At 39.4% G+C, this 20913-nt stretch overlaps 2 protein-coding genes across 4 annotated transcripts in view; one reads left to right on the plus strand and one right to left on the minus strand.

Moving 5' to 3' along the window:
* Positions 1–3031: 3031 nt before the first annotated feature.
* Positions 3032–14909, minus strand: LOC576803 (60S ribosomal protein L22). Its single transcript, XM_777072.5, has 4 exons — positions 14850–14909; positions 4787–4906; positions 3963–4084; positions 3032–3351 (listed from the first exon to the last, which is right to left on the minus strand). Exons 1-4 carry the CDS (start codon positions 14856–14858, stop codon positions 3210–3212), a joined length of 393 nt encoding a protein of 130 aa, XP_782165.2. The 5' UTR covers positions 14859–14909; the 3' UTR covers positions 3032–3209.
* A 4536-nt stretch (positions 14910–19445) lies between these two features.
* Positions 19446–20913, plus strand: part of LOC576873 (G protein pathway suppressor 2) — a 33890-nt gene continuing 32422 nt past the window's right edge. For all 3 annotated transcript variants that reach the window (XM_030987218.1, XM_030987219.1, XM_030987220.1), the window contains exon 1: positions 19446–19573. The gene's annotated coding sequence lies outside the window, so the exon portion shown is untranslated. The remainder of the gene's footprint in view (positions 19574–20913) is intronic.

Consider the following 20913-nt stretch of genomic DNA (forward strand, 5'->3'; position numbering starts at 1 on the left):
CCATTTACATCACCTGGGTTGAGTGTTGCAAATGTAGATCAATGTCTTGCCAATGGACAGTAGTGATGTGGCGGTTCTCGTGACCTTGTGATCAACAGTTTGGCGACTAAACCTCTCGACCGCGGCACCTCTATTTGTGATACACATGTATTTATCTTTCAGACTAGGAATATTGTAGAGTCTTGAGATCATGCTAGGAATTACCTATAGCATAAAAGGAATGGTCTTCAGTTCACAAAGGTATGAATTAGATGAAAATGATTTTCGTGCTCAAAACACAATTTATGCTGATGGTTCACAATTTCAACTGTGAAATTGAGTTCTTGATTCCAAACACGTATTTCATTTTCCATAATTTGGATGACGTGAAAATTACCCCAAATATCCAGATTTATTTTAAACATTTTTATGCCTCCGCTACAAAGTAGCCGGAGGCATTATGTTTTCTGGTTGTCCGTCCGTACGTCCCGTTCTCGTGATCGCGTTATCTCAAGAACCAATTGATGGATTCCCTCCAAACTACCTACAGAGCCAATGAACTGATTAGATTTTGCGCTCACAAGGTTGAAGGTCAAAGGTCACAGGGCTCATTATGTATGCAAAAATAGCTCGTGATCGCATCATCTTAAGTACCGGTTGATAGATTCCTGCCAAACTTTAGTCATGTATGTAATTAATAGAGCCAATGAACTGATTAGATTTTGGGGTCAAAGGTCACAGGGCTCATGATGTATGCACAAATAGCTTGTGATTGCATTATCATGAGAACCAATAGACAGATTACTATCAAACTTGAATTTTTTAAATTGCTCTATGGCGGAGGCATCATTTTCGACTGCGCGCAGTCGAAATTCCATCTAGTTTCTGATCCCATGGTTTTCCAAAGTTTTGTAAAACTTTTATTACTGTAGCTCCTGAAATATGACCCTTTCCTGAACTGTACGTGGCCTTTAACCTTTATGTTAATTTATCAAAGATAAAAAATGGTAAAATCAACCACATTCTTTTCACATGCATACATGTACGACAGATAATCATCTTTCATCAACATCCCAGTTTATTGCAACAATAGTCCCATGAAACAGACAGAACATCACTTCTTCACAAGCAAATACAACTTGAACTCTGTATCTCCACATCTATTCTATCAAGGATCACACATCCAATTATTTACTCTTCTCAAGACTTGCTTTCCTCCTATCTCCATCTTAAAAGTAATACAAAAGTTTTGGGAAATTTTGAAAATTGGGTGGACAGTGATTCTTTAGCCTCTAAAACTCTTCTGCTTTCAAGAACAAGGGAAACGCTCTCGGCGGTCTCGCCGGCATAACGCAATTCAATATGATAAACCAGAACATCAATGAGGTAGCCCTCGTCCGCATCTCGCAACAACAAATATCGTAAATTTTATGTGGTACACTTTTGAACTAGTCAAAAAACAAAATTTGATGCCCTGGAAGGGACATAATTTCATTTCATTTGCATAAAGTACCATAAATAATCAATGGAGCAAAATCTCAGTTCTGTGTAGAAGTTTAGTGTTCCAAATTTAGCTCTACCAGATAAGGCAAACCAAATTAAAATCGGTCAAGAAATGAGGGAAAGGAAGCAACTTTTGTTATTTTTGGAATAAATTTGCATAAATTACCATAATTAATGGAGAACAATTTCAAAATTCTGTGTAGAAGTAGTGTATCAAAGTTAGCTCTACGATATAAAGCAAACCAAATCAAAATCGGTCAAGAAATGAAGAAGCCTTTTTTGTGATTTCGAATAAATTTGCATAAATTAGCATAGATAATGAATTTCACGATTCTGTGTAGAAATTTTAAATCCCCCTCCCAGCCCTATCGTATGAAACAATCAGAATCAAAATCGGTTGAAAAATAACAATGAAGCATTTTGAAAATCTTGATGTTGATGCCACAACAAAGTCTAGGTTTGTTAACCTTAAATGACCTTTGACCTTAACTAAGTGACCTGAAATTCTTCTCACATGATTGGGGAGACTTGATAACCCTCTGGTCCAAGTTTCATTGACTAAGAACTTATACTTTCAAAATTATATAAAAAATTCAAAAACTTTCGATGATGATGCTACAACATAGTCCAAGTCTGTTGACCTCAAATGAACTTTGACCTTGACTTTGTGATCTGAAATTCTACTCACATGATTGGGGATACTTGATTACCCTATAGTCAAAGTTTCATTGACTAAGAACTTATACTTTAAAAATTATATCAAAAATTCAAAAACTTAACCTTGGGTTAAGTTTTTGATGTTGACGCCGCCGCCGCCGTCTCCGGAAAAGCGGCACCTATGTCTCGCTTTTTGCTACGCAGGCGAGACAAAAATTGAATATAAAAATTTACCGGTGCTCCCGGTAAATTTTGATAAATTTCAATTAACGCTAATTGTGCTATATAATTTCCCAACAAGAAAAGCTAATCGGTCAATTTTATTCAAGAAACATGGTTTTATAGCTTAATTAATATCTTGACCTTGAGAGGGAGCTATACAAATACAAAGAGTTTAAAATTTACAATTTTATAACTTCAGACTCGATTTCAACCGCGACAATGATCACTGAATATTATAGGATCACATATGCTTCCGATATGTTCATTTGAACCAAATTCATGACCCCATACCAAAACTTTGTATTACCTTCATGATATTCAATCAATCCTACACTGTACAAGTACAGTCTTTTCAAATGTGATACTCCACTTTTTTTTCAGTCTTCATCAAATTATTCCATGCATTCTATTCTCACCAGAGAAACTTTCTCTCTTCATATTCTTTGAGATTAAACTATTTTGTCAAGTCTGACATGACATCAAATCACATTTCCTCCATTCTTCAATTTTTCTCATCCAAATTATCTATCTCTCTTCAAAAAAACAATAACGGTATAAGATCAATATCTCTTCAAATCCAGTTTGTCGCAACATCCAATCCTCCATAACATCTACTTCTCAAAATCTCCACTACCAGACACTACAAAAACACATTTGCGGTCGATGTGAGTTTTGTTGTGTAAATAAATAATTTATTTACACCTGTGGACCATCACATACAAAACATCAGAAACTGGTTGTCTAGTAGCTTCTAAAAATATCACATTGCTCGAGTTCATGGACTCCTCAATCCACAACAGAGTTTGTGTATGATGTCAGCGACGATCAGGGTGGCGATGGCGCAACAGTTAATCGTCCTCCTCTTCCTCATCATCTTGGTTGATCTGGAAGTATCGGAGTTCGTAGCTCTCCTTGTTGGCAGCGACGACACGCAGCCAGTCACGAAGGTTGTTCTTCTTCAAGTACTTCTTGGTCAAGTACTTGAGGTACCTGATTGGACATTGACAAAACAACAAGTGAGATTGGCTTCATGAATATTTGGCATTATCTTGGCAAGCATTAAAACTATTGCATTAAAAAATGACAGATATCGTGTTACAATGTCGGTTTAAAGGCGTCGGTGAAGTTTTATTTAAACTGAATATTGAATAGCTGTGCAAACTCGATGCCTCTCAACTACAGTGAACAAATACTTCAGAACTATCAACATATTTTATAGTGCTAATTTATCTAGGAACTCATTTTAATCTCTGGTGTAAATTTTATTAGATAGGGTACCACACTTACTTTAATGAAAGGAATAATTTCAAGATTCTGTTAAAAACATGAAAATGTACGGCCTGTAATATATCTTGATGAACAATTTGATTGATTTGGGAGTTATTCAAGCCTGAGATTCTACCTCTTCCTCTGCTTGTTATCAAGCCCTTTGTAAATGTCTTTAAATCGAAACTGAAAACACATCTTTTTAATTAACTGTAAATCTAAGCATATCAGGAGCTCTTATAGCACAGTAGAATATATACTTAATGTTCGATAGTTTCTGCGCTCTATAAATGTATTATTATTATTATTATTAGTACAGTAAGCTAAAGACTCACCTCTTGGAGAAAGCAATCTCAGAAGTCACAGCGACCTTGCTTTTCTTACGCTCAATGACGATGTTGGTCGACAGGTTCTTGGTCTTGCCGTTCACCTTGATGCGTTCCTGAAGGAACTGTTCCTGTTGTCATAGTGAAATCAGGTCCAGTCCAAAGAGGAGATGAGAGAGATGATGAGGGGATGGAATAGAAGAGGGATGCTCCATATTAGGGAATGAGGCCCTAACATGATGAGAGCTTTGTTTAGGGAAGGTATCCCTAGATTGGATCAGGGAAGATCACCCTAAACCAGATTGGTGAAAAGGTTAATATTGATGTTTCATAGTGTACAATGTAACATCGCACAAGGCACGATCACACACAATACAAACAAGTAAAGATCAATTCACTCGCAGTAGTCGGTCTGTGTTGGATCGTTTCTAATAAGGTTGCCTAATTACATCCCTAACAAGTCTCTTTTTAATGGCCATCAGCAGGATCTATATGAACACCATCTAAATAAAGCCTCTACTTTTCTTCCTGAAAATGCAGACAGGTCATACTTCTTGATCTTATTACTCCTCGTTTCTTTTCTATTTTATCCCTTTTTAGAGGCTCAAAGGTGACATGAGACCATACCCCCTGATATTTGATCTCTATTTCAAGTACAACCATACATAAATAGCTCATTTAGTATTTATCACGAAACACTTTACCCATTTGTAAGTTTATTTGTCTTTATCATTATTTGCATCGAATACTTTGGGGCATGTGGCTGAGAGAATGACCCCCCCCCCCCTCCCGTTTCTCTTTGAGGTGAGAGGGGGGGTGGGGATGAAACTTACAAAGTTGGAGGCATCCATGATGCCATCTTCCACTGGCAGAGTGCAGTCAATGGTGAACTTCAAAGTCTGCTTCTTCTTCTTGCCTTTTCCAGTGGGGCGACCACCCTTCGTTGCTGTTTTCTGTAAAATTGAAGAAAAATATGAAGAATTAACATTTAGACTAAGCCCGAGTCATTACGGTTTTTGTGCTAAATGTTTAACCGTTAAAAGTATACGGGCAGTTTCGTTTAACCGTTTAGTAATAATCTGAAAAAGTGAAAATACAGTATTTGTAATAGTGCTGTAGCTCGGAACCCTGCTGGTCTTCAGACTGTCGGGCTGAGCATTCCGAGCCGGACTATGGCACAAATTGGGTCATCCTGATAAACAGAGACCAGTAATAAACAACATAAAACATGTCTTATTATTCCTCATCTGAAATCATGATTAACCTTGCAAAGTTACTCTGTGAAGATAGCTTGATATATATATGCCTTTGCAATGCAATGTTTGCACGTGGTCAGGGAGAGAGCTCCCTGCATGTATCATTGCCATATGAAATTATGTGGAAGTGTGTATCACACACACCCAAGACACACCCTGCCATGAGCTGATCCAAGGTAGTGATTATGTGGAAGTGTGTATCACACACACCCAAGACACACCCTGCCATGAGCAGATCCAAGGTAGTGACCAATCAGGAAGGTTCTCTAGCTATGTGGGTGGAGTTTGATACCAGCATAAATTACAGGTTGGTGACCGCGCGTGCTTTCACCGTACCCAGTTCAGTGGGAGGTCAAGAAGCCACGCCCACATGTGTGCATGTGACAAGCATGAGCTCTCCATCTGTGTGTATGTAGTGTATTTGGGCACTGGAGGTTTGTGTGTACATGTGTGTGACTGAGAGAGCATGCATAGGCTAGCATGTCCCTGCATGGACCAGGCAGGGACATGAGAGAGTGAAGAAGTAAGACAAGTGAGACTAGATAGAAAGGGTGGCTGTGTTAATCGGCTGAATTGAAGAATGATCAAAAACTTAAATTACTCACAATATCCAGGACTTTGTTGAGTGATATTTCTAAAACTTCAATTATTATTGTTATCATTATTTTTGTATTTTATTTATATATGAACATTATTTTAGGGGGCGAGTCGGCAAGGGATGAATATTAATATTGAGAGAGAGAGAGAGATAGGGAGAGAGAGACTCAGGGGGGGGGGGGGAGAAGGGATGTAAGAGGAACTGACCATCGAATGTGTAAACATTGAGAACTTTGCTTGTGAGAGTGCAGTAATAAGAAAAGGTACATGAGCGATGAACACATTGCAGAGAGAAGGGAATAAAGAGGGTGAGAAAAGAGAGAAGGGGGCTGGTTGTTTTATTGTTTACAAATTCATTTATGGAGATTACTGCTGCCAGAAAACTGGCGCAGCGGGCAGGGTGTAACATTACACTGCGGTTTCTTTGATTATCTTTATCATCGGCTATTAGCACATTCCAAAATGTATGCAAATAACGGTTAAACGGAGCGAGAAATGCTAAACGGTTTTGATGAATGCAGTCGGATAACCGTCGGTTAAACGGTTTGTCTCAGGCCTAATTTAGACATCCTTAAAAAAAAATGATTACATCCGATAATACTAGGGGTGGAAAGATTGCTTTACCTTTCTCAGTTTTCACATTAGAAGGGAGTCTTGACCCTCTCCTCCCCAACCTGAGTGACTTGACATATTAGTAGGGTGTCTGATCGCACACTCGGCTTTGTGTGCTTAAAACCCTTCCTATAGATAGGGACACTGATTTTCCGCGATCACGGAAAACGGACAGAATTCACGGAATTGACCATTTGAAACGGAAAATGCAATTTCGAACAGAAAATCGCCAGAAACTCGCGGAAAACCCCTTTTACCTCAAAACTTTTCATTTTTCAAGAAGAAAATCGTAAAACCTACACTATTTTTGTGACTCGTTATGCAGTGAAAAAATATTAGGCCTCAAATCATGGTTAATAATTCTGAATGTTAAGCGATATTCGTCAGATTCTTAGGAGACCGGGCGCTGCCATTTAGTTTCGCTACACCAATAGAGATCGTGACACAAAACATGGTACAAATAGCGGCGAAACGATCCTATCATGCCAGCTAGGCGCCTAGTATTACGTAGACGTAATACTAAGCACACACACGCCAGCAGCGGGCGCTACGTGCGGCCAGATTGTACACACGCTGTTGTACAGTTCGAAAAAAGGGCTGGCATGTGCGCCTAAAATCGATCGATCGGGACTCAGTTTATTGCAGAGGCATTCTCTGTGTACAATGTGAATGCCTGTGTGCTGCAGTGTGTGTGTGAGCTAAGCTGTATACTTCTTCTACTTCTACGACGATACTCAGCAGGATCCATAAGTCAGGATGTAGTGCTGAGGAATAAACTATCTAGTTCTTGATACGATGTGATGGCTGTGTGTATGGGCTATTGTGTACGATTTGAATGAAGTGTTTGGGCTGAGTTGGGTGATTGGTACACGTGTGTCTAATGTGTATGTATGCCATTCTATAAATAATTGGAACTTCTCCGGCCGTGTTTGAGACTTTGCAGGTGTTTCCTTTCCCTTCTTTCTCTCTCTCTTTCTTTCTGACATAAAATCTGCCTTACTGGCCTGATGATGAAAAAATAACAAAACTACTTGCTATGTAAAGAAAGAACATAAATACATCTACTAATCTACAATGAACACAAATACTTTTTTTGTTTTACCTCGTTAGCTCTCGTCAAGAATATGAATGGGAATTACTTTCCCAAAAAGAATTGGACTTTAGCCAGCAAATGAGCAATTAACCTTAACAAAATTTGTTTATTTATTTCTGCACATTCTGGAATAAAATAAGATAAACAATTTGGGATTAACCCTGTAAGTTGGGGCTCTGATCGGAGCGACACCTCGCAACTTTGATTGGTATCGGATCGGAAGATCAAGAACAAAAAAAAATCGGCCGATTTTTTTTTTTTTTTTTTAAATGACGAAAAATTTTAAGTTTTTGGCTATCAAATGCTTAAAAAAAATTCATGGCTGGGATAATTTTGTAATTTAGAGTTGTTGTAGACCATGTTTTATGATATTTAGTGCCTTTTCATGACTTTGAAATTAATAATGTTGGTCTAAGAGCAGAGGCAAAACATGTGGGCCGCCATCTTGGATTATTAATGTAGGTATTTTTTTTTTTTAATGACGAAAATTTTCAAGTTTTTGGCTATCAAATGCTTTAAAAAAATTCATGGCCGGGATTATTTTGTCATTTAGAGTTGTTGTAGACCATGTTTGTTGATATTTAGTGCCTTTTCATGACTTTGAATTAGTAATATTGGTCTAAGAGCAGAGGCAAAACATGCGATTGGATCTTGGATTATAATGTAGGTATACATTATAATCCAAGATGGCGGCCTGGCCTTAACAGCTGGATTGCCTCTTTGAAGAGCGTCCTGCGCGAACATATTTTGAGAACCATTGTCGCGAATGAGTTAAAAAAAAAAAATCCCAGAAAAAAATCATGAATTGCCATGACAATATTCATTTCAATTTTCAATGTTTCGGAGGCAGTTATCGACATAGCGAGCCAGTTTTCGACCGCATGTACAAAGTCAATAGGAAGCGCGCTGATCTATAGCACTAGCGGGCGGAGCAGGTATCCCACGCCGGAGCTCCCCGGTGCTTGCCAGGTCGGAAACTAGCTCTGCGTTGATCGGAAAAGTGGAATCTGAATTAGACAGAGATATAGTATGAGCGTTGCGGTGTCCGGCTGCACTGATGTAAATACATGCTCATTTTATGTTACCCATATTTCTTACAGACACGCGTACGATACTCGATATTTAAGTAGGGTGTCTGATCGCGCACCCGATGTTGTGTGCTAAAATTCTTCCCATAGAGATTACACGCATCCCTATGCAGTCTATGTGCATTGCGCGACCATGCAAAAAAAGTCAATTTTTTTTTTCAATTCGAGCTTCAAACCTTTATCTGTTAAGATCCTGAAGGTGATACTCAATAAATGAGGTGTCATATGAAAGAGCAGGTGAATTCCAATATTTCCAAAGGGGGGTCACCCCCGAAAAACTAAAAAAATCTTGGTCAAAACAGCAATTTAAACATTGTGTCCTGGCTAACTCTGAGGTTTGTCACTTTTGAGATATGACACCCCGATCGATAAGTAGTCCTAGTCCTAAGGAATATATCTATGTACTTATTTTTTCGCTAGCCCCCAGGGATCACAGCTGACTACAGTTTGAAAATATCCTTCTCCACATTTTTCGGATCAGCTAATTTGGGAGGCGTGAGCTCCGCTCAGTCCAAACCATGGTTACATCGCGTAACATCTGCGCGTATAGTGAATGAAAGTATGTATAGCCGTTCGCACAATAAACCCGGAAGTGAATGCACGTTATAGTCAATAGCAATATCGCGGAGACAACGTGCACGTTGTCTCCTCGATATTGCCATTGACGGTAACGTGCATTCACTTCCGGGTTTATTGTGCGACGAACGGCTAGCCATACTAGTCAATGGCACATGTCGCGGAGACAGCGTGGCTCAAGCTGCAAGTTGCGCATGACATGCGTACGCTATGCATACGCTTGCATATCGCGCGATACAGCCGTTTGGCTAAATTTTGCAAAACAACTTAACTCGTGTACGTCTTTTTCATCGATTCTGATCAAAATGCTATGAATATTCCAGCATTTCGGAGGGGCTGTATCTTTTGATAAAAACATCGGTGAGACTTGAAATTTGAAATGTATTGTTCTGATTACATTTTTAATTCAAATATCAAACCAAAATGGTGAAAAACAATCCCAAATTGAAATTGAAAAATCGTTCAGACTAGTGCTGTAAGTCAGACGCTATGTTCGTGTTCGGTTCAGTTCAGCAATTTTTCACCCGAACTTGGTTCGGTTCCGGATTCGGTAATATAATAAACAGCAGCATTATAGCCACGGCGGTCGGCACTGGGCGGGCCGGCCAGCCTGCCAGGCCCAACCAGCACGGAGGACTTCTGCACACTGCTTCCGACCAGCACAAATTTCACATTAAAAAACTGCTCTAAACGTAATTATTTGGGAGAAAAATACTACTTGCATTCGTATTTCCATCTTGAATCATGTTTTCTATTTGTCAATAAATGATATTCTTTAAAGATTTTCCGAGACGGTTGTTGTCTAATGTTAAGTCATGAAAGCTGCCATCTTGAATAGAGACTCGGGCTCATCAGTAGGAAAAATATGAAATCCCTATTTTTCCTGAATAAATAAATACCATACTATAATATATATTTATTTCATTATTTATATTGTAAAATTTGTCCGATATTGTTACAATTAAAATATTATTTTTTTGTTGAATGGGTTTGAGCTGAATTTGTTTTGATCACACACATGTATTCTTGTTTATGGCTTGCGATCGCGACCTAGCATGGTCAGGATTTGGGATTTAACTGGCGCCAGTGAAGTCGCGCCCACCACTGGATAGGCATAAATCACAAAGGCGGAAAATGGGAAAAAAGTAAATATAAAATGAGCAATCATGACATGAAAATTAGGTACAAAATGACAAGTTTATTAGCTTGCAAAAACGTTTACTTTTTCTGCCGAACATCTGAACCAGGCCTTTGCGTTCGGTTCGGTTCGGTTAGAAGTGCAATATTCGGCGAACTTCCGTTCGGTACGGCGGTTCGGCTACAGCACTAGTTCAGACACCCTAATTTAAGATTCAGGTAGCGGGACCGCAGATTACATTGCTAAAATGTGATATTTTAAGATATATTTTCCATTGCAAATGTGGTTCTTCTGTGACTCTGGCATGGTATGGTATGTGAGGGATAGGTCTATGTGATATGCTATTATGCGATGTATTTTAAAGGGATCGTTTAACAATGTGAAATCTGAGATACACGGCCCTAAGTGTTATCAGTGTCTGTGATATGGTGTAATATTGAAGCCCTAAAAAAATTGCGCTTCAAAATGATTAAGAAGTGCCTCAAGAAAGTAAAAATCTTTGAGTGACCGGTTTTACCATACTCGTTTTCCCCAATAGACTGTAGTGTTATGAAAACCGTCAGGCGAACGGTTTTCAAAATTTGTAATTCCAATCATTAATATCTCGTTAATCAGACAGGCGATCGGCTTGTAAAAGTCATGGGGCTCCTGACTGACCTAAAGGTTTATAATTATCATTGCATCATGAGCTAAATCCAGAATTTTGTTTCAGAATCTGAGACAAAGTTACCGGATCCCTTTAAAGGGATTTTACCATGCATCCAATGGATCGGCCGAAAACTGGAGAGGGTCGATTACCCCCTCCTTTACTCTAGACCTAGACCTAGAGTAAAGGAGGGGGTAATCGACCAGCTTCAGTTTTTGGCCGATTGGTTGGATGCATGGTAAAATCCCTTTAAAATACATCGCATAATAGCATATCACATATCCCACACATACCATACCATGCTAGAGTCACTGAAGAACCACATTTGCAATGAAAAATATATCCTAAAATATCACATTTTGGCGATGTAATCGGCGGTCCCGCTAACCGAATCTGAAAAATCAAGTATCTTACGGTGTCTGTAAGAAATATGGATACCATAAAATGAGCTTTATTTCAAGTATTTTTCAAATTAAGAGCCCGATTTTGTGCTGGTCGCAAGCTCAAAGGTGTCTTACCGCATGTATTAAATCAATGCAGCCGGACACCGCAACGCACACGATATCTCCGTCTAATTCAGATTCCAATATCCGATAACCACAGTACTAGTTTTCGGCCTGGCGAGCTCCGGCGTGGGATACCTGCTCCGCCCGCTAGTACTATGGATCAGCACGGAGACGCACAGCGCGCACTTCCTATTGACTTTGTACATGCGGCCGAAAACTGGTTCGCTATGCCGATAACCGACTCTGAAACAGTGAACATTGAAATGAATATTGTCATGGCAATTCGTAATTTTTTTTCTGGGATTCTTTTTTTTGTTTAAATAATAATATTTGCTTCATGATTTGAACAAAAAATGATAATAAATAGGAAGTTAAGGGTAAAAAAAATAGGATTTTGTCTTAAGTGGCCGAAAACCGGCTCCTTTACTCTAAAAATTTTTTTTTTTAAATAAATATGTGTTCTAGTCTAGACCTATTCAAAACTAAAAAGACTCTTGAAATGATCTTCATTCTTTCTTGCATTAAAATAAATAGAGAAAAGGAGCCGGTAATCGGCCAGCTCCAGTTTTCGGCCGATTGGTTGGATGCAAGGTAAAATCACTCTAAAATACATCGCATAATAGCATAACACATATCCCACACATACCATACCATGCCAGTGTCACTGAAGAACCACATTTGCAATGGAAAATATATCCTAAAATATCACATTTTAGCGATGTAATCGCCAGTCCCGCTACCCAAATCTGAAAAATCGAGTATCTTACGCGTGTCTGTAAGAAATATGGGTACCGTATTTGCCGGCGTATAGGCCGCAGTATTTTTGGAAGAGAAAATATCAAAAAGTCGGGGTGCGGCCTATGCGGCGAAAGAGTAATTTTTTTTTTTTTTTTTTTTTTTTTTTTTTTTTTTTAGTTTCGATTTATGGCGCTATGCCTGGCAATGTCTCCCAGCTCAGTAATTAGTGTGTTGACTCACCACTCGGAAACTACAACAACACTAAAATTTGACTGTCATCTTGGTTTGAAAGTAATCTTTCTAATAGATCTCAATATGTAGTTTATAATAATAGTTCCTCAAATTTTTTTCTATAACAAATGGTGTACCACAAGGTACACCACTGGTACCATAGGTACTTTATTGTTTTTAATTCACATTAATGATCTTACACATTCTTCTAAAAACGACATTGTTACTATTATTTCTGACAAGTTTACAAGCACAAATCAGCGCCTTTAACTGCACCTCGATGTTAAATGAAGGTCCTTCCACGCGTGGGTTTTCGGCAGCAAAACAACAACAAAACAAAAAAACAAAAAAACACGATCCAAAATCGGGGGTGCGGCCTATGCGGGGGTGCGGCCTTTACGCCAGCAAATACGGTACCTTAAAATGAGCTTTATTTCAAGTATTTTTCAGATTTAGAGCCCGATTTTGTGCTAGTCGCAAGCTCAAAAGTATCTCATCGCATGTATTAAATCAATGCAGCCGCACACCGCGACGCACACACGATATCTCTATCTAATTCAGATTCCAACTTCCGATCACCGCTGTGCCTGTCTTCGGCCAGGCGAGCACCAGGGAGCTCCGGCGTGGGATACCTGCTCCGCCCGCTTGTGCTGTACATCAGCGCGGAAACGCACGGCGCGCGCGAGCGCTTCCTATTGACTTTGTACATGCGGCCGTAAACTGAAACGCTCGGCCGATAACTGGCTCCAAAACAGTGAAAATTGAAATGAATATTGTCATGGCAATTCGTGATTTTTTTCTGGGATTCTTTTTTTGTTTAAATAATAATATTTGCTTCATGATTTGAACAAGAAATTATAATAAATAGGAAGTAAAGAGTCCTAAAAATAGGATTTTGTCTTAAGTGGCCGAAAACGGGCTCCTTTACTCTAGATCTAGACCACCGTTCTAAATCTCTCTGATTAATTATTATCTGAATGAAATAGTACTAGTAGGGTGTCTGATCGCGCACCCGATGTTGTGTGCTAAAATTCTTCCCATAGAGATTACACGCATCCCTATGCAGCCTACGTGCATTGCGCGACCATGCAAAAAAAGTCAATTTTTTTTTTTCAAATCGAGATTCAAACCTTTATCAGTTGTGATCCTGAAAGTGATAATCAATGAATGAGGTGTCATATGAAAGAGCAGGTGAATTCCAATATTTCCAAAGGGGCGTAGCCCCCGAAATTCTAAAAATATCTTGGTCAAAACAGCAATTTAAACATTGTGTCCTGGCTAACTCTGAGGTTTGTCACTTTTGAGATATGACGCCCCGATCGATAAGTAGTCCCAGTCCTAAGGAACAATTCTATGTGATTATATTTTCGCTAGCCCCCAGGGATCACAACTGATAACAGTTTAAAAATACCCTTCTCGCTATTTGGTGGATCAGCTAATTAGGGGGCGTGCGCTCCGCTCAGTCCAAACCATGGTTACATCGCGTAACATCTCCGCGCACGAACGAAACCCCAAATTCAATTACACATTATAGTGACTGAAATTATGGTTGGCAATTCCCTCGATAAACCCGGAAGTGAATACACGTTATAGTCAATGGCAATATAACGTGCATTCACTTCCGGGTTTATTGTGCGACGAACGCCAACCATACTAGTCAATCGCACATGTCGCGGAGACAGCGTAGCTCAAGCTGCAAGTCACGGATTGGCTTAGCAGAATGCGTACGATATGCATACGCTTGCATATCGCGCGATACAGCTGTTTGGCTAAATTTAGCAAAACAACATCACTCTGCGTGGACGTCTTTTTCGTCGATTTTGACCAAAATGATATGAATATACCAGCGTTTTGGAGGGGCTGTAACTTTTGATAGAAACATCGGTGAGACTTGAAATTTGAAATGTATTATTCTGATAACATTTTTTATTCAAATATCAAACAAAAATGGTGAAAAACGATCCCAAATTGAAAATTGAAAAATCGTTCAGACACCCTAGTACTAGATCTAGGTGTACATGGTGTAGAGGTCTAGTAATGAGTAAATAATGTTGACTTTTATAAATATTTTCCTGGAAATATAAGTAGAAATTTAGTCTCGCTCTCCACAAGCATGACAAGTTCATTCATTACACAACGCCACTGCCACCAAACTGCACATCCACAGCACATCGCGGCGCGCGCTTTCCACCTACGGCAACCAACACACATGGCCTCCGCATCACGATTCAGCACCAGACTCATCGTGAACACCCAAATTCATCAACCATTATTACACTTAACCAGTGGTTATATTAAAATCTGAAGTGGATAATTCTTTTCTATATCAAAAAATCTTTTACAATATTACTTTGGGGTCCTAAATTTTATCAAGTGGAGCCTAATTTAGGCGCTTTTCATTCCCGTAAAACTTACCCCAGGCATGATTTTCGGCAATGCAATAAAAGAGGCCAATTTAAGGAATCTTACTTCATAAGTACATGTACGTTTATTAATATTCAAAATATAAAATTGAAGTAAAGAAATCTGAATTTATTTGTAAAATTATATTTTATTAATTGCAAACAAATATTTATCAAATCGATTTAACCACGAAAATAGGATTTCAATGATTTTTAATTTCGAAATTTAAGAGATGTAAAGAATTGAAGTTAGCAACAGAGATTGGAAGCCGGTCATTGCATGCCTGCTTGGCAAACTTCACTTTTTACAGATCAGTGAGCCGAATTAAGGAGCTGACTTATTTGTGATCTGTTATTATTGTATATTGTTGTATGTTGGAAGCTTGTCGAATAAAAATCAATCAATCAATCGAATGGCAAATAAGAAATCCATTGCGGGTAATTTTGAAAATTTAGTCAGGTTCCGAGGGATCGGAGGGAATTTCAAGTGCCCTTCACCCCAAATTTCCAACCTTAATCCAAACAAATCTAAAAGAAAACACAGAAATCAGAGAAGCTGAGTGGACTACCCTAGTCTGAATGAAATTGGACAAAAATAAGAAAGCTATGAATTTTTGGAAAAAGTTGTAATCACTACGTATGGGAACATCTGAATCGGTATATCACAGTGATGACGAGGTGCGCCCTTTTCCCCCATTTGTTTTACAATAAGTTACTAAAATGTCATACAATTTGCCATTTTAAATGGAATATGAGGGAAACTAGCCGTGCACGGGTATTTGCAGGCTATGTATTTCCATTCTTTTTTAAAGACAAATTTAAAGTTATAGCTATATAGCCTATAGAGGCCCGTAACGCCTAATTCAGCAGTATAAAGGCAACTTTAGACCAAAGAGGGGGCCAAATTCTCGAGAAAATATTTAGTGGCGAATTAGCCAGCCGCGGCCAATAAGCGGGGATATGGGAAGGGGGGCAGGATCACTATCCCCCCTAATTCGTGAAAAAAATCATTAGCGCCGAATCATCTAGCCGCGGTGAATAAGCGGAGGGGGGGGGGGGGGGGTAAGAGCACTATTTTTTTTTGCTCAACGGGGGGGGGGAGGGGGGCTAGGGTAGTGAGCACTATTTCAGTTTCTTCTCATCACCCACCCCCTTGAGCCAGCTAGGAATGGTGGCCCGTCTTCTTCTTTTTTCTTCAAAATAAGTTAAATTTACCTATTTTGGGGGCCAGCTAGGGTAGGCCGCCCCCTCCCCCCTCCCCCAGGTCCGCCACTGATAACACGCCACTGAACCAAAACTTCCACAAGGCTGATGTAAACCTTTTAGGCCCTACAGCTTTACAATACATGGGTTAACCAACATTTTAACAATGATTCTTGAAAATTAGATTTGTTGACATGCAGGTGTATTGGCCAGGAGCGGCCGAGCGACTTCCATAGTGGGGGGCACCAAGAATAAAGGCACTTTCTGGAGGAAAAAAAAGGAATCTACAAAGGGAAATCTCAAAGCGAAAATATACAATTTGTTAGACATTGGTATATACCCCTACATTATCAGGGATGATTTCAACATTTGTTTCACTTTATACACCATACATCTTATAAAGAGGAAAAACCCAATCCAAATGGGGTTATAAGCACATTCTCATAACGGAAGACTGAAAAGACCTTTGATAAGTAACATAAGTATAATCATCTATATAGATGCGTGCGAGCTGAGCGAGCGAGCTTTGGGGAAAATTGCTCTTAGTAGCATGAAATTAGCTAGGGCGGGTTTAATGATGAGAGAAAAAGGGGACACTTATCAGGAAAGAAAAGGGGCATGTGTCAAAGCACAAAGGGTAATTATCAGAGGTGAAAATGGGGCACTTCTTACACCCTCAAAAAAAGGCACTCACCAGGGTTGAAAAATCAGTCATGAGAATAGGAAATGGGCATTTATCGACGGAAAAGGGGCACCCATCAGATTTTGATAGGGGCATTTATAAGATATTATTATATATTGTTAAAAGGGAAATTATCCGACAGAGGTGAAAAGAGGCACTTATCGCACCTGAAAAGGGGCAATGACCAAATATGAAAAGGGACACTTATGTGAATAAAAAAGGGGCTCTTGTAATAAAAGAAAATGTGCATAAGTTAAAAGAAAATGGGCTCCGATCAGATTTCAAAAGGGCATTTATCAAAGGTGAAGGGGGCACTTACCTGAAGTGAAAAGTAGTAACTTCTCGTACCTGAAAAGGGTCATTTACCAGAAAAGCGGGGCACTTATGAGAAGGGGAAGGGGCTATTTTTATGGGGCACTTATCATTAGGAATAGGGGCACTTATTAGAAAGGCAAAAGGGTACATGTGAAAATATAAGGTGCGCTTATCCGAGTTAAAATTGGGTTAGTTATTAAAAGGGGAAGGGGCACTTCTTACAAAGAAAAAGGGGCACTTGTCAAAGTAAAAGAGGCACGTACCTCTCAGATTTAAATAGGACAATTATCAGAGGTGAAGGGGGCACTCATCAAAAGAGTAAAGAGGCACTTCTCGTACCTAACTATGGGCACTTATTATAGAGATTAAAAAGGGCACTTATGAGAATGGAAAATGGAAAGGAAAAGGAGCACTTGTCCAAATAAAAGGGGCACTTATCACAGTTGACAAGGGGAAGGGGCACTTTTACAAATTAATAGGGGCACTTGTCAAAGTAAAAAGGGCACTATTCCTATGTAAAAAGGGTCACTTCTTAAACAGTTAAAGGGGCACTTTTCGGGTGCTTGAAAAAGTGGGGGCACTGTGCCCCCTTGCCCCCCCCCTCCCCTCCCCCAGAGGGCCGCCTCTGGTAAAGGCCTATTCATTTCTGCAAACATCTTACTTGCACTAAAGTGCAAAAGAACTGAAATTCTTCTTAGCGAATTTTAAGTGAAATGAAATATCTCTTCCGGGATCTCTTCTGAGAACATTATTAGGCTCCGTTTATCACATGTAGCTTTATGTAGTCCGATTCATAAACCAATTCAGTTCCAAAATGACCATTGATGCAGCCATATCCGAGACCTGTGACTAGTGGTAGAAAATAACCAAGAATGAGTACCAAACTAGTAGTTAAAAACACTATTTTATGAGATTATGAACGGATAATAGTTAAATTTTACCCCACCCCAAATGCAATATATATAGAGTAGATTTTTAACTACTATAGTATATACCAACAAGACGCTAACTCAGCGAGGCCAGTGAAAAAATACGGGGAAGTAGCAAAAATTATGCTCAATCACCAAAAATTATGCCAAACCAACCCCCAAACATCGATTTTTTATCAGGAAGTATTTTGCGAAGTATTTTTCAGAAAGCAGACGATTCATTGTATACTGTTTTCGACTCTTAATCCTTGTCTAAATGGAGTTTCCCCCTCCCGCGCGAAGCGCTGAAGCTTTGGCGTTTCATCAAAATATTAGAGAAAGGAAGACGATTCGTTGTACCGTTGTTGACACTTGTTTGAATACATTTTTTGAGCTGATATGAAAGGAAAATGAAACTTCGAGAAAATACAAATATTGTAGTTTTTGTCACTCTCGAAGTCGTCACAGCGGTTAAAAAGTCACAGTTCTTAGCCGGAAAAAAACTTGTCACAGGCGGCCGACTGACATTATACATCTCACCGACTTCGACCTCAAACTTCTGCATTGATATAGGACACGAGGATCGAGCAAGAATACCGACACAGCTAACCCGACACAGCCACATATTTATGCGTGTCTAGGCCTTGCTACCTCGACGAGACGACTCCACCCACCAACGCCCCTCTCTCTTTTACTGCCATTTCTCCTCTCTCAGGCACCTCCCCCTCTCTCTCCTCTCTCTCATCCCCCGTTTCTTTTGTTTCGGCCCTTTTCTCTCTTTTCTTCCCTTTTATTTCTTTTCTTTCTTTTCCTTTCTTTCTTTTCCTTTCTTTCTTTTCCTCCCTCTTTTTCTTTTTTCTCTTTCTTTCCTCTCTTTTCTTTCCTTTCTTTTCCTTTTTTTCCCTATCTTTTCCTTTCTTTCCTTTCTTTTCCTTTTCTTTTTTTTTTTCTTTCCCTTCCCTCTCTTCCCCCCGATCCCCTTTTCTCTTTTTTCCCGACGGCAGCGCAATTTTACTGACAATATCTGGGGGGGGGGGGGGGGTGTCGCACCCCACCGTGGCCCCCCCCCCCCCCCCCCTCTTTGGAGACGCCCCTGGTGGTAAGAAGCATTAAACAAAACACAAAATAAATAAGGGAATATTTAGCGGCGGCTTAGAAAAACAATAGAAAAGTGGAATGATTTACCATCATATATAACTACATGTACTTGAAAAATGTATTCAAATTATGCTTAAAAAAAGCTCAAATTGTGCCAGAATTTTGCTAAAAACAGCCAAATTATGCCAGGCATAATGCCAGATGCTAAAAGTGTCAAAGTTATGCCAGAAAGCATAATTATGACAGATCTGCAACGTACGTTGCACTAACTACAGTCCCGTTATTTCTACACAATTTCATGGGTCGATCATTGGTGTAAATATAATCATCAATTTGGCTAAAACCACTGAACTCTGACACTAGGCTAGAGTTTAGTGGCTATAGACTATTCCATTTACAAAAACGCGCACGTACGTGCGCTGTTAAATTTTGCGTGTGCTTATACGATATTTACGTGTATAATATTAGTGTAGACCCACGTACTGTACATGTCTGTAGTGCATAGTCAGTGTACATCACAAATTTTCCTGTGTAAGTTGATTTTTTTATCCTTTTGTGAATACATTTACCGCCATTTTGTGTTATATGGTCGTTGTTATAAATTCTAAAAACCCTTCCAATTACTTTTGATAACCTTAGACTTTAAAGAAAACAAAAAATACAGTGTTAATTTTCTACGAATTTTCACCCGCAATTAAAATTAAAATTAAAAGGAGATCAGTTTCACGGTGCACAGTTTCAGTTTGAAGTTTCATAATTGCGAATATAGTCGAAGTCACAAACTTAATAGTCTAGGATTTCAGGGATTTGAATATGCTATAATTAGTAGATCTATATAAATAAGTATTTAACATTAACAAATGAATTGGACCTATGATTAGGCCCTAGGCCTACACAACAATGACAACAAGTCACAATTCTTGATTTGTTGACAATGTGAATTCTCGCTACCCTAAATAGGTACGAAAATCTCGAAATTCGCGAGACGAGGTAATTTTCACTCTCTCGGGTCGTCACTACAACTTCCGGTATAGAGTCCCATCCCACTGGCGCTAGCGCCTGTGTTCGCTGTGCAGAGTTTTCACGCACGCTAAAATCGATGCCAATCAGTGTAATTTGTACAGATTATAATATGCAATGGAAAGCTTCGGGCAGAATTAGTGACTTTAGCACAAAAGGCCGTTAAACTCTACCGTGAAAGAGAGGGTTGTGATCACGAACGCCTGCACAGGAAGCTGTAATGTCGAAAAGCTATCCCATAATGCAATGCGCGTTTTCAGGATTTTCCCCGGATCTCGGCAGAATCGCTATTTGGGGTAGCGAGAATTGTGATGATACTGACTGACACACTGCACAGCTGAGCTGAGCTGAGTGATACTGATAACTAAACTGTAAACAGCAATAACTGATGATAGTGATAACAGTCTACAGTCCACATATCTGCAGATGCTGAAAGTGATGGGGAATTCTTTCAACTTATTAATAAAGACCCTACTTCCTAGATCTATCTGTTGAAAATACAAAGAACTAGACGGTGCCTCGGCTCTAGCCTCTAAGCCTCTAGGACTTAAAAATCTGAGTGGATTAGCCTAGATGTACGACTACGAGAATATACACCTGTACTTGGATCTATATTATAGCGAAGAAAAAGATGTAGACGTAGGCCTATGCAAAACATTTATTTCCTTACATTATTGCGCAAAATAAAGGCAGATCGGGGGAACAGTACAGAGGACAAGACAAATGTGCCATTTTTAGTTTTGACATACCCAGCAACACAAACCTCATGCCTTTGCCCTTAGTGGTCGTTGCTAATGCGTATTGACTGTCTTTTGATGACGTCATTATGTAGACCAAACGGGCTTCGCACT

Source organism: Strongylocentrotus purpuratus, unplaced genomic scaffold, assembly GCF_000002235.5.
Source record: "Strongylocentrotus purpuratus isolate Spur 01 unplaced genomic scaffold, Spur_5.0 spur5_scaffold_16, whole genome shotgun sequence".
NCBI classification, from domain to species: domain Eukaryota; kingdom Metazoa; phylum Echinodermata; class Echinoidea; order Camarodonta; family Strongylocentrotidae; genus Strongylocentrotus; species Strongylocentrotus purpuratus.

Excerpts from the sequence above, each read along its gene's own strand:
- LOC576803 (XM_777072.5), bottom strand. Across the intron at positions 4,085-4,786 it reads TCATGGATGCCTCCAACTTT|GAACAGTTCCTTCAGGAACG; the intron begins GTAAGTTTCATC and ends CTATGACAACAG. Across the intron at positions 3,352-3,962 it reads GAGATTGCTTTCTCCAAGAG|GTACCTCAAGTACTTGACCA; the intron begins GTGAGTCTTTAG and ends ATGTCCAATCAG.